Source organism: Cherax quadricarinatus, chromosome 82, assembly GCF_038502225.1.
Source record: "Cherax quadricarinatus isolate ZL_2023a chromosome 82, ASM3850222v1, whole genome shotgun sequence".
NCBI classification, from domain to species: Eukaryota; Metazoa; Arthropoda; class Malacostraca; order Decapoda; family Parastacidae; genus Cherax; species Cherax quadricarinatus.
In genome coordinates, this window is record NC_091373.1 from 5,574,250 (window position 1) to 5,588,017 (window position 13,768).

General features: G+C 47.3%; 1 protein-coding gene across 2 annotated transcripts in view; it reads right to left on the bottom strand.

The window, feature by feature from the left end:
* Window positions 1-12,494: 12,494 nt before the first annotated feature.
* Window positions 12,495-13,768, bottom strand: part of LOC128702865 (type 2 phosphatidylinositol 4,5-bisphosphate 4-phosphatase) — a 59,665-nt gene continuing 58,391 nt past the window's right edge. For both annotated transcript variants that reach the window (XM_070102561.1, XM_070102560.1), the window contains one exon: window positions 12,495-13,373. In XM_070102561.1, the coding sequence (XP_069958662.1) occupies window positions 13,306-13,373 (68 nt within the window). In that variant the 3' untranslated portion in view covers window positions 12,495-13,305. The remainder of the gene's footprint in view (window positions 13,374-13,768) is intronic.

Genomic DNA, 13,768 nt, shown 5'->3' on the forward strand with positions numbered 1-13,768 from the left:
GGTATAGAATGAGAAGCTGCGGTATAAACTGATGTCGAGAAGATGTGTAGGAGCTCATCAATGGAGGATGAAGAAGGAACCTCACTAAAAGCAGTGAGGTGTGAGTAAAGATCCCAATTTGCCCGATCAAATTGCCAGCGAGGGCTACGGGAAGGTGGTGAATAGGAAGGAGAAGTAAGAATGATCGGAAAATGATCGCTGTCATGTAAGTCTGGTAGAACAGACCAGGTGAAGTCTAGTGCTGTGGAGGAAGAGCAGACTGATAGATCGATGCAAGAGAGAGTATGAGTACGAGGATCAAAATGGGTGGGAGTACCCGTATTTAAAACATGGAGGGGGTGAGAGGCAAGAAAAGCCTCCAACTGAATGCCACGTGAGTCACAATGAGACCCCCCCCAGAGGAAATGGTGGGCATTAAAATCACCAAGTAACAGAAGTGGTGGTGGTAAGGATGAAACAAGAAAGGCAAAGTCTGGGATAGAAAATGCTCGAGAAGGAGAGAGATATAAAGAACATATTGTAAACCACTTATTCAAGTGGATACGGGCTGCAGTGTAATGCAGCGAGGTATGGACAAATAGTTGACAGTACGGAATATCATTGCGTAGAAGAAGGGCACTTTCATTAAAGGTCCCATCTGAGAAAGGATCCGAAGAATACAATAAATTATAGCCTGAGATAGGTTGGAAAACAGCCGAGTGTAATTTTGGTTCTTGTAAGCAAGCACCAACAGGGGAAAACCTGGAAAGCAACATCTGAAGCTCACCCCGATTACCCCTGAGGCCGCGGATATTCCACTGTAAATAGGCCATGATTGGCGATGAAGAAAATATCAGGAATCTGTAGGTAAAGGCACCTACGGACTAGAGGGGTTAGAAAAGTCAACGTGTGGTGGCATTGGAAGATGTTCAAGTAGCGAAGGAACGGAGCGTTGCGAAGAATGGGGTTGTGAAGATGGAGGAGAGGGAAGAGAAGGAACAGGAAGTGAATCAGTGTCCATTGAAGGTTTAGTCTCTGCAATATATTCTGAAATGGCTTCAAGTGTTTCTGAATTCAAAGATGTATGGGAAACCATATTGGAGATAGGAGGAGGAGGGTGAGTAAAGATTGGGACAGTAATGGACTGTACCAAAGTAGAGGGGGAGGGAAAAGTGTAAGGGACTGGAGATGAAGTGTGGGGGGGGACAGAAGAGGTAGAAACCTGGGAGGTGACAGAAGAGGGAGAAACTTGGGAGGGGACGGGGGTGGAAGGCATAGTACGAGGAGGAGGGTGAATCTCCACACTTGTAATAGAGCCAGAGAGAGGGGAAGAACTAGGTACAGAGACTGGAAAGGTAACGTGTGGAGGTGGAAGAAGGGAAGGAAGGGGCAAAGAAGATTTGAGCAATGTGGATTTTTTGGACTTCTGAGTAGAGGGGCGATTGGTATTAGGTGTCGTACGAGGTCTTGTCGATACTGGGGCTTGTGAGGAAGGACGCGAAGATGTGAGAACAGACTGAGTTGTAGTCGGGACGTCAGAGCCAAGGACAGCAAAAGGATTAGATGCCGTAATGGCTATGGGAGGGGTAACAACAGAGGAGGCTGCAGAAGATGGGACCCCAGAAGTGGGGGGATGTTTGGAAACACGAGAATAAGAAACACGGGGTAGTCTCCCTTGGAGGCGGAGATGAGTAACTGCCATAGCATAAGGGAGACCTTCTGCCTCTTTGAGGCAACGGATTTCACGTTCATTTAAGTAGACCTGGCAACGGCGGGAGTACGAAGGGTGAGCTTCATTACAATTAAGGCAAGATGGAGGTTGACTGCAAGATGTATTAGAATGGTTGTCGGCACCACAGACTGGGCATTCGGCCATAGATCTGCAATATTTCGCTGGGTGACCTGGGTGACCAAAACGCCAGCAATTTCTACATTGTTGCGGTGTAGGTATCACCTTTCGAACTTGTAACCGATGTCCCGCGACATATACAGAGGACGGGAGTTCTCGGCTGTCAAAAGTTAAACGAGCCACATTGCAAGGGTAACGTCTCCGCCCCCGGGCAGGAAGGACATAAGTGTCTACTTTGAGGATTGGGAGATCCTGGAGTTCCAGCTGTTCAAAAATGTCATTGCCACATGACTGGAAATTCTGTTGGACTATGGTATGGGGCAGAATGACAGTACCACTACAAGAATTGAGAGAAAGATGTTTTTCAATAGTGATAGGAGTAGTATCGATATTCGAAAGGAGAGAAAGATCATGAGCTTGGGTAGCATTCTGGACAGTGACGATGCGCGTACCGCTCTTGAGAGCGTGAAATGAAATATCTCTGCCAACATGACGCAGGAGCGCTTTGGCAATACTATGGTCAGAAAGGTAGGCAGAAGAAGAAGTTGGTCTTAAAGTAAAGAATTTAGTCCATTGTGTGGTCCGAAACTGAGCGTGGAGAGGGAGTGCTTGACGTGTCGGTCGTTTCCGAGTAGAATGGGAAGGTAACGACGGAGCATCATCAGGAGATTGACGTTGGCGTTTAGGAGTAGGACCGGAGTTGGTCCGGCATGAAATGGGTGGGCGATTCGAAAATTGCCGTACCGTAGAGGGAGAAGCCGGAAGCATAGTCAAAGGAGAGCGGAGTTCAGACAAATCGAAGGAGTCAGTCGAAGCCCCGGTACCTGAAGCGGGTGAGGAAACAGCACCAGCAAGAGGTACAGGGGCATCAGGAGTGTCCGAAGAGTGGTCTAAACACAAGGCAGGGTCAGAATGGGGTGCGGTATCAAGAAGGGGCCCGGGGGTAGTGGTTTCATGGACTAGGGCTGCCATGGTTAGGTTACTCCTTTGCTTTTTGTTTTTAAGAAAAAAAAAGAAAGAAGAAAAGAAAATAAAAACAAAAAAAAGAATAAAAAAAGGGGGGAGCGGGGAGGAATAGTTCCCAGGAGGAATGAAAGGGCCGGAAATCTCCCTCCGCGCCCAAGAGGACTCGACACCGCTAGTAGCGCAGATGCAGCATGGAACCCGTGCCATACCCTACCCTTCATGCCAGTAAACCAGCAATCCGGGATAGCAACCTCACATCTGCCGAGCTACCTCGGTGGACAAAAGAGAGGGCGGCCGGATATCCGCCACAAAGCATACCTCCTTCAGCCACCACCCCCGGAATCCGAAAGGTGGCTTCCAGAGATACACCCGTCGCCCAAAAGACACCCAAAGCTACTCCGGGATACCGGAGAGGGATCGGGACATCCCTAGGCAATCCAGATTCCACGGCAAACTACGCCACCGCCAAGAAACCTCAACGGAATGGGATCGACCCCGGTGTCCTTTCCCCTACCTAGGAACTAGCACGCCTGTGGGAGAAATCACGAAGGCTAAAAAGAGGAAGGGCAAAAGGGAGGGGTGAGGAGGAGGAATGGAAAAAGGGGAGGATGGGGAGGATGGGATAGGGGAGGGGAGAATGGGGGGTAATTAGGTTCGGTCTGAGGAAGAAGACCGACAGGGCTAATTCCTCAGACCAAGAGCCTCTTCACCACGCCAAGGAGCCCCCCTTGAAGAGGTAAAATTCCACCCCATAAAGTTTGTGGAACTCAAAAGTTCAAGCTCCTCTCTTCTTGTAGCAGAGCCTGATGACAAATGTTTGTCTATGAAACCTTCCATTTCCAAGCATTCCACAGCCTTGAGAAAGCCTCTTGCCATTAATTTATGAAGGATTATTATTATTATAATCAAAAAGAAGCGCTAAGCCACAAGGGCTATACAGCGCTGCAGGGTAGGGAAGGAAGCAAGGGAATTGGATGGCAGGAGGGAGGGGGGATGATCAGCAGGTTACAGAAAACAGCGGGGCAGGGGATAGTACGGGGGTAGAGGGTAGCAAGAGATACAAGTAGAAAGGGCTGAAAGTATCAGAATTTGTGAAGTAAGTCAGTCGTTGTCAAAAAGTCAATAAGAGAGTCCGGATGAAAGGTGGGTCCATCAGCGAGAAGGGAAGGTAAAGAGAGAGCAGCGGGGCGAAGACGACGACAGAGGTAAATTCTGCGTGCTCGTTGATAAAGTGGGCAGTCCAACAGAATGTGGCTGACTGATAATGGAGCTTGGCAATTCTCACAGAGAGGAGCAAGACGCCTCTCCATGAGATATCCATGAGTAAGACGAGTATGGCCAATGCGAAGACGGGAGAGTAGTAGTCTCCCAACCTCGACACTGGTGATAAGAAGACGGCCAGTAACCTATACTCGGTTTAATAGACTGAAGTTTGTTGCCGAGCATAGTAGACCAACGTTGTTGCCAACGGGTGTGAAGGTGGGAAGATATTACAGCAAAATAGTCCGTACATGGAATACCTCTGTAAGAAACTGGTAGGTCATGTACTGCTGACCGCGCAGCAGTGTCTGCCTGTTCATTGCCCTGTACGTCAACATGACCAGGGACCCAACAAAAAACAATATCTTTATGCTTAGTAAAGATGCGGCGTAGCCAAAGTTGGATACGGAGGACTAAGGGGTGAGGTGTATCAAATTTTTGTATAGCCTGTAAAGCACTAAGGGAGTCTGAGACAACCACAAATGATGACACAGGCATAGATGCAATACGGATAAGTGCTGTAAGGATGGCATATAATTCAGCAGTAAAAATACTAGCTGAAGATAGTAAATGCCCTTGTACGACGCTGTCCGGAAACACTGCTGCGAATCCTACGCCGTCAGAAGACTTAGAGCCATCTGTGTACACAGCAATGGCATGAGAATGAGAGTGAAAGTGGTCAAGAAAAAGAGAGCGGGAAGCGACCGTAGACAGTTGGGCTTTCGAGCAAGGGAGGGAGAAAGAACAGACTCGAACAGCTGGGACCTCCCAGGGGGGTAGGGAAAAGTGAGATGCTACATGTACATAGAAAGGTGGTAGTTGAAGAGAAGACAAGAGCGAATGAAGGCGAAGAGAGAAGGGACGGAGTAAGCAGGGGCGGCGAACAAATAAAGAATGTCTACTAATATCAGTGACCATTCTATAAATGGAAGGATTGCGGAGATCATGAGAGCGTACATAGTAGCGCAGGCAATGGGCATCACGGCGATCGGATAAGGATGGAACGTTCGCTTCTGCATAGAGGCTTTCGACAGGGGAAGAGCGAAAAGCACCAAGGCATAAACGTAATCCTTGGTGATGAATGGGGTTAAGGCTAGAGAGAGTAGCAGGAGATGCCGCTGAATAGATCTGGTCACCATAATCAAGTTTCGATAAAATAAGGGTGGAATGTAGGTGAAGGAGGGTTCGACGATCAGCTCCCCACGAAAGATGAGCAAGGGTTTTAAGAAGGTTCAGCCGGCTGTGACAAGTTGCCTTCAGAGAGGTAATGTGAGGTTTCCAGGATAACCTACGATCAAAGAGGAGGCCCAGAAACTTGACTGTATCACGTTCAGGGATACGTGAGCCATAGAGGTACAAAGGATGATCAGAGATGACAGAGCGTCTAGTGAAAGTGATTTGGTGGGTTTTAGTGCTGGAAAATTTAAACCCATGTGTGGTGGCCCAATTGGAAACACGGTCGACTGCATGCTGGAGAGAAACTGTAAGGAGGTGACAGTCAGCGCCTGCACAGGCAATAGCGAAGTCATCAACATAGAGTGATGACCAATTATTATTATAATCAAAAAGAAGCGCTAAGCCACAAGGGCTATACAGCGCTGCAGGGTAGGGAAGGAAGCAAGGGAATTGGATGGCAGAAGGGAGGGGGGATGATCAGCAGGTTACAGAAAACAGCGGGGCGGGGGATAGTACGGGGGTAGAGGGTAGCAAGAGATACAAGTAGAAAGGGCTGAAAGTATCAGAATTTGTGAAGTAAGTCAGTCGTTGTCAAAAAGTCAATGAGAGAGTCCGGATGAAAGGTGGGTCCATCAGCGAGAAGGGAAGGTAAAGAGAGAGCAGCGGGGCGAAGACGACGACAGAGGTAAATTCTGCGTGCTCGTTGATAAAGTGGGCAGTCCAACAGAATGTGGCTGACTGATAATGGAGCTTGGCAATTCTCACAGAGAGGAGCAAGACGCCTCTCCATGAGATATCCATGAGTAAGACGAGTATGGCCAATGCGAAGACGGGAGAGAGTAGTCTCCCAACCTCGACACTGGTGATAAGAAGACGGCCAGTAACCTATACTCGGTTTAATAGACTGAAGTTTGTTGCCGAGCATAGTAGACCAACGTTGTTGCCAACGGGTGTGAAGGTGGGAAGATATTACAGCAAAATAGTCCGTACATGGAATACCTCTATAAGAAACTGGTAGGTCATGTACTGCTGACCGCGCAGCAGTGTCTGCCTGTTCATTGCCCTGTACGTCAACATGACCAGGGACCCAACAAAAAACAATATCTTTATGCTTAGTAAAGATGCGGCGTAGCCAAAGTTGGATACGGAGGACTAAGGGGTGAGGTGTATCAAATTTTTGTATAGCCTGTAAAGCACTAAGGGAGTCTGAGACAACCACAAATGATGACACAGGCATAGATGCAATACGGATAAGTGCTGTAAGGATGGCATATAATTCAGCAGTAAAAATACTAGCTGAAGATAGTAAATGCCCTTGTACGACGCTGTCCGGAAACACTGCTGCGAATCCTACGCCGTCAGAAGACTTAGAGCCATCTGTGTACACAGCAATGGCATGAGAATGAGAGTGAAAGTGGTCAAGAAAAAGAGAGCGGGAAGCGACCGTAGACAGTTGGGCTTTCGAGCAAGGGAGGGAGAAAGAACAGACTCGAACAGCTGGAACTTCCCAGGGGGGTAGGGAAAAGTGAGATGCTACATGTACATAGAAAGGTGGTAGTTGAAGAGAAGACAAGAGCGAATGAAGGCGAAGAGAGAAGGGACGAAGTAAGCAGGGGCGGCGAACAAATAAAGAATGTCTACTAATATCAGTGACCATTCTATAAATGGAAGGATTGCGGAGATCATGAGAGCGTACATAGTAGCGCAGGCAATGGGCATCACGGCGATCGGATAAGGATGGAACGTTCGCTTCTGCATAGAGGCTTTCGACAGGGGAAGAGCGAAAAGCACCAAGGCATAAACGTAATCCTTGGTGATGAATGGGGTTAAGGCTAGAGAGAGTAGCAGGAGATGCCGCTGAATAGATCTGGTCACCATAATCAAGTTTCGATAAAATAAGGGTGGAATGTAGGTGAAGGAGGGTTCGACGATCAGCTCCCCACGAAAGATGAGCAAGGGTTTTAAGAAGGTTCAGCCGGCTGTGACAAGTTGCCTTCAGAGAGGTAATGTGAGGTTTCCAGGATAACCTACGATCAAAGAGGAGGCCCAGAAACTTGACTGTATCACGTTCAGGGATACGTGAGCCATAGAGGTACAAAGGATGATCAGAGATGACAGAGCGTCTAGTGAAAGTGATTTGGTGGGTTTTAGTGCTGGAAAATTTAAACCCATGTGTGGTGGCCCAATTGGAAACACGGTCGACTGCATGCTGGAGAGAAACTGTAAGGAGGTGACAGTCAGCGCCTGCACAGGCAATAGCGAAGTCATCAACATAGAGTGATGACCAAATATTTGATGGAAGACTAGAGGCCAAATCATTAATAGCAAGGAGAAAAAGTGTTGTGCTCAGAACACATCCCTGGGGGACACCTTCAGCTTGAACAAAGTCCGGGGAGAGCACATTATTAACCCGAACACGGAAATGCCTGTCAGTTAAAAAGTTCTTAAGGAAGGATGGTAGATTGCCTCGAAGGCCTAAGGAGTGGGCTTGGGCTAAAATATTATACCTCCAAGTTGTGTCATATGCCTTCTCAAGGTCAAAAAATATGGCAATAACTGAGTGGTTATTCGCAAAGGCATTACGAACATACGTATCCAAGCGCAGTAAGGGGTCTATGGTAGAACGTCCCTTACGAAAGCCATATTGACGAGTGGAGAGACTGTTGTGTGTCTCTAAATACCACACTAAACGTCTATTTACTAGACGTTCCATTACTTTGCAAACTGCACTGGTAAGAGCAATGGGACGATAGTGGGAGGTTTCATGTCCCGTAGTGCCTGGTTTGCGGAAAGGGAGAACAATGGCGGATTTCCACAGCTGTGGAAGAACTCCTTGTGACCAAATAAGATTGTAAAGGCGTAATAGGACTGCAAGGGCTGACTGATGTAAATGTTGTAGCATACGAATATGAATGTCGTCGGGCCCAGCTGCCGATGATCGACAAGCTGAGAGTGTTGCCTCCAGTTCTTGAAGTGTAAAAGGCACATTATACTGTTCTTCTCTGAGAGAAGAAAAGTCCAAAGGTGCTAACTCTCTGGCAGACTTTGAGGAAAGAAATGAGGGGCATAGATGGAGTCCCTGAGAAATACGGACCAGATGATTGCCAATTTCATTGGCAACATCTAGTGGGTTTGCTATATCAACACCGGCAACCCGCAGAACAGGAGCCGGGTCAGGAGAATATTTACCACTCAGTTTTCGTACTTTTTTCCAGACTGCACTCATAGAGGAAGCAGAGGTGATGTTGGAGACATAATCTCGCCAGCAAGTGCGTTTAGCGTCACGGATGACACGGCGAGCGATCGCACGCTTCTGTTTAAAATCAAGGAGTCGCTCTGTGGTTCTATTGTACCGGTACCTGCCCCATGCAGCGCGTTTCAAACGTACTGCACGAGCACAAGCAGGAGACCACCAAGGCACGCATTTCTGAGAATGCCTGCCCGAAGTTTGGGGTATAGAATGAGAAGCTGCGGTGAAAACGGAGGACGAGAAGAGGTGTAAAAGCTCATCGATGGAGGACGAAGAAGGAACCTCTTTAAAAACAGTCAGGTGTGAGTAAAGGTTCCAATTTGCCCGATTAAATTGCCAGCGTGGGGTGCGAAGAGGTGGCGAATATGAAGGGGAAGTAAGAATGATTGGGAAATGATCACTGTCATGTAAGTCCGGGAGAACAGACCAAGTAAAGTCTAATGCGGCGGAGGAAGAGCAAACTGAGAGATCGATGCAAGAGAGAGTATGAGTCCGAGGATCAAAATGGGTGTGAGTACCTGTATTTAAAACATGGAGGGGGTGGGTGGCAAGAAAAGCCTCTAACTGAATTCCACGGGAATCACAGTGAGACCCTCCCCAGAGGAAATGGTGGGCATTAAAATCACCAAGTAACAGAATCGGTGGCGGTAATGACGAAACAAGGAAGGCAAAATCCGGAATAGATAATGCCCGAGAAGGAGAGAGATATAAAGAACAGAGCGTATACCACCTATGTAAGTGGATACGGGCTGCTGTGTAATGCAGCGAAGTATGAACAAATAGCTGATGGTACGGAATATCAGTGCGGAGAAGAAGGGCACTTTCATTAAAGGTCCCATCAGGAAAAGGATCTGAAGAATACAATAAATTATAGCCTGAGATGTGAGAAATAACAGCAGAGTGTAATTTTGGTTCCTGTAAGCAAACACCAACAGGGGCAAACTGGGAGAGTAACATCTGAAGCTCACCCCGATTACCCCTGAGGCCGCGTATATTCCACTGTAAAAAGGCCATGATTGGCAATGATAAAGATACTTGAAATCCGCAGGTAAGGGTTCCTACGGACTAGAAGGGTTAGAAAAGTCCACATGCGGAGGCAGTGGAAAATGTTCAAGCAGCGAAGGAACGGTGCGCTGTGAAGAAAGGAGTTGCGCAGATGGAGCAGAGGAGAGAGGAAGAGCGGAAGGTGGATCAGTGTCCATTGATGGTTTGGTCTCTGCAATATATTCAGAGATTGCTTCAAGTGTTTCGGAATTCAGAGATGTCGTATGGGAGACAATATTGGGAATGGTAGGGGGAGGATGAGTAAAGATTGGAACTGTATTGGACTGTACCAAGGTAGGGGGGGGCGAAAGGGTGGAGGGAACTGGAGAAGCGTGGCAGGGGACAGAAGAGACAGGAACCTGGGAGGTGGCAGAAGAGGAAGAAACTTGGGAGGGAACAGGGGAGGAAGGTACATTACGAGGAGGAGGGTGAACCTCTGCACTTGTAACTGAGCCAGTGAGAGGGGAAGAACTAGGGACAGAGACAGGGAGGGTAAAATGAGGAGGTGGAAGATGGGTAGGAGGTGTTACCGGACCTTTTTTTGACTTTTGAGAAGTAGAGGGACGATTGGGAAGAGGTGTCGTACGAGGTCTCGTCGATACTGAGGCTTGTAAGAGAGAACTCGAAGAAGCGAGATTAGACTGAGGCGTTGAAGTAGGGACGTCTGAGCCGAGGACAGCAAAAGGATTAGATACAGGAGTGATTATGGGAAAGGTAACCACAGAGGTGGGTGTAGAAGATGGGATACCAGAAGTGGGGGGACGTTTTGAAGCACGGGAATAAGAAACACGTGGGAGTCTCCCTTGGAGGCGGAGATGAGAAACTGCCATGGCATAAGGGAGACCTTCTGTCTCTTTGAGGTAACGGATTTCCCGCTCGTTTAAATAGACCTGACAACGGCGAGAGTACGAAGGGTGAGCCTCATGACAGTTAAGGCAAGAGGGAGATCGATTGCAAGACGTATTAGAATGGTCATCGGCACCACAGACTGGGCATTCGGCGATAGATCTGCAATATTTCGCTGGATGGCCAAATCGCCAGCAATTTCTACACTGTTGTGGTGTAGGGATCACCTTTCGAACTTGTAACCGATGTCCTGCTATATAAACGGAGGATGGGAGTTCTCGGCTGTCAAAAGTTAAACGAGCCACATTGCTAGGGTATCGTCTCCGCCCACGGGCAGGAAGAACGTAAGTGTCTACCTTGAGGATTGGGAGATCTTGGAGTTCCAGCTGTTCTAGAATGTCGGTGCCACATGTCTGGAAATTTTGTTGAACTATGGTATGGGGCAGAATAACGGTACCACTACAAGAATTGAGGGAATGATGTTTTTCAAGGGTGACAGGAACAGTATCTATATGGGTAAGACGAGAGAGCTCACGAGCCTGGGTAGCATTCTGTACGGTAATGATGCGCGTACCGCTCTTAAGAGCATGAAAAGAAATATCTTTACCAACATGGCGTAGGAGTGCCTTGCCAATACTATGGTCAGAAAGATAGGCAGTAGAGGAAGTTGGTCGTAAAGTGAAGAATTTAGTCCACTGTTCAGTCTGAAACTGAGCGTGGAAAGGTAGTGAAGGACGTGTCGATCGTTTCTGAGAAGAACGAGAAGGTGAAGGTGGAGAAGTATCATCAGCAGGTAATTGTCGTTGACGTTTAGGCGTGGGACCAGAGTTGGTCCGACGTGGAACGGGTCGGCGATTTGAAAATTGCCGCACCGTAGAGGGAGAGGCCGGAAGCATAGTCAGAGGAGAGCGAAGGTCTGATAAATCGAAGGAGTCAGTCCAGGCCTCAGTACCTGAAGCGGGTGAGGAAACAGCACCGGCAATAGGTACAGAGGCATGAGGAATGTCTGAAGAGTGGTCCAAAGACGAGGCGGGGTCAGAACGGGGTGCGGTATCAAGAAGGGGCCCGGGGGTACCAGGTTCATGGACTAGGGCTGCCATGGTTAGGTTACTTCTTTCTTTTTGTTTTTAAGAAAAAAAAAGAAAGAAGAAAAGAAAATAAAAACAAAAAAAAGAATAAAAAAAGGGGGGAGCGGGGAGGAATAGTTCCCAGGAGGAATGAAAGGGCCGGAAATCTCCCTCCGCGCCCAAGAGGACTCGACACCGCTAGTAGCGCAGATGCAGCATGGAACCCGTGCCATACCCTACCCTTCATGCCAGTAAACCAGCAATCCGGGATAGCAACCTCACATCTGCCGAGCTACCTCGGTGGACAAAAGAGAGGGCGGCCGGATATCCTCCACAAAGCATACCTCCTTCAGCCACCACCCCCGGAATCCGAAAGGTGGCTTCCAGAGATACACCCGTCGCCCACAAGACACCCAAAGCTACTCCGGGATACCGGAGAGGGATCGGGACATCCCTAGGCAATCCAGATTCCACGGCAAACTACGCCACCGCCAAGAAACCTCAACGGAATGGGATCGACCCCGGTGTCCTTTCCCCTACCTAGGAACTAGCACGCCTGTGGGAGAAATCACGAAGGCTAAAAAGAGGAAGGGCAAAAGGGAGGGGTGAGGAGGAGGAGGAGGAATGGAAAAAGGGGAGGATGGGATAGGGGAGGGGAGAATGGGGGGTAATTAGGTTCGGTCTGAGGAAGAAGACCGACAGGGCTAATTCCTCAGACCAAGAGCCTCTTCACCACGCCAAGGAGCCCCCCTTGAAGAGGTAAACAATAATAATGCTTTGTGCAGCGACAGGGAAACAATGAATTATACTGTTATAGGTTACATTTTCCTAACTTTGTTCCACCCCATAAAGTTTGTGGAACTCAAAAGTTCAAGCTCCTCTCTTCTTGTAGCAGAGCCTGATGACAAATGTTTGTCTATGAAACCTTCCATTTCCAAGCATTCCACAGCCTTGAGAAAGCCTCTTGCCATTAATTTATGAAGGAAAAATATTTATATTTCAAATATTCAGTAAGGGAGACAATAATTATGGGAAGGGTAAAGGCAAGACTTTCAGATTTTTAGTGTACCATATTTTATTATAATCAAAAAGAAGCACTAAACCACAAGGGCTATTTAGTGTACCATAACAATGTTGGTTTAGGAAGGAAGAGATGGGAACTCAGGTCAAGGGGATGTCAAGGCTGGTCAGGCATTTATTTCAGAAACTAAGAATCTGGCTAATCTTGACCTCACCATTACCCAAGTTCACACAGGGTAATGGTGAGGTCAAATATATCTGAAATGGTCTTTGCTTTTACCCTTCCAAGACTTACCTCCCTTACTGAACAATGATTTAAATTTAACTATACTATAATTTCAGCAGCTTTCCACAAATTCAGTATGACCCCACTCCCTCATGTGGTGATGGGGAAATGGAATATGTTGCCTCTTTCTGTGTTAAATTGACAATATTGCTCCCAACCTTTTTAGTTCTACAAAGTATGGTTTGGAATTGTCCTCTCCCTCCAGTTCACTGAAGAAAATGACTTCTCCCTCCCTTTCCTAGACCTGTCTCATAAAATATGACCTACAAGGTTATAGTACCTGTATATTCAAAACCTACCAGTGTCCTCATATACTACCACCATAATGCCTGCCTCAGACATAGCTAATTACATTCATTGGGAAAGTGCTAAACCCAGAGGGGTCACAGCACCTGGGCAGTTACTTGTAGACTCTGTCCAAACCTGAAGAGCATAACACAAATGTCAAAACCACCACATAAAAAACAATGACCCTGATAAATGCATTACTCATCCTATTGGTCAGGTATTTCCATCACTAACTCTGAAGTCCATCATAAACATTGTAGTAATTTCCAAAGCCTCATAGGATGGCATTTGCCCCATCCTCCACAGATATTCCAAATGCACAGCCAGTGTCCACACCAAAACCTGCACAGTATACAAAAAATTAATGTGGGTGAGCCTTGCTGTCAGACTCCATTAATATAAATACACAGAAGTTATGCACAGACACCTCATGATATGAAACAAGGCTAAATTCCTTTTAACAGAATGATAGGAGAAAGTGCCTAGTAGTAACAAGACACCTAAAACCAGTGAGAAAAGTTAAAGTTCTGTCAGCTTTTGAAGAGGAAACTGAATTGCCAATAAGAACAGTCTTGTTAAAACCAGGCAATCAAAAAGGCCTGGCCAGGCCCTATTACCTGTAAACAGGTTACAGGTAACAAAATGTCTTGCACATAATGCTAGGTACCTTTCCCATGCAAATTATGATTGCATTAATGGAAAGACCACTAAACCTGTACAAGTCATACAGTCCCTGG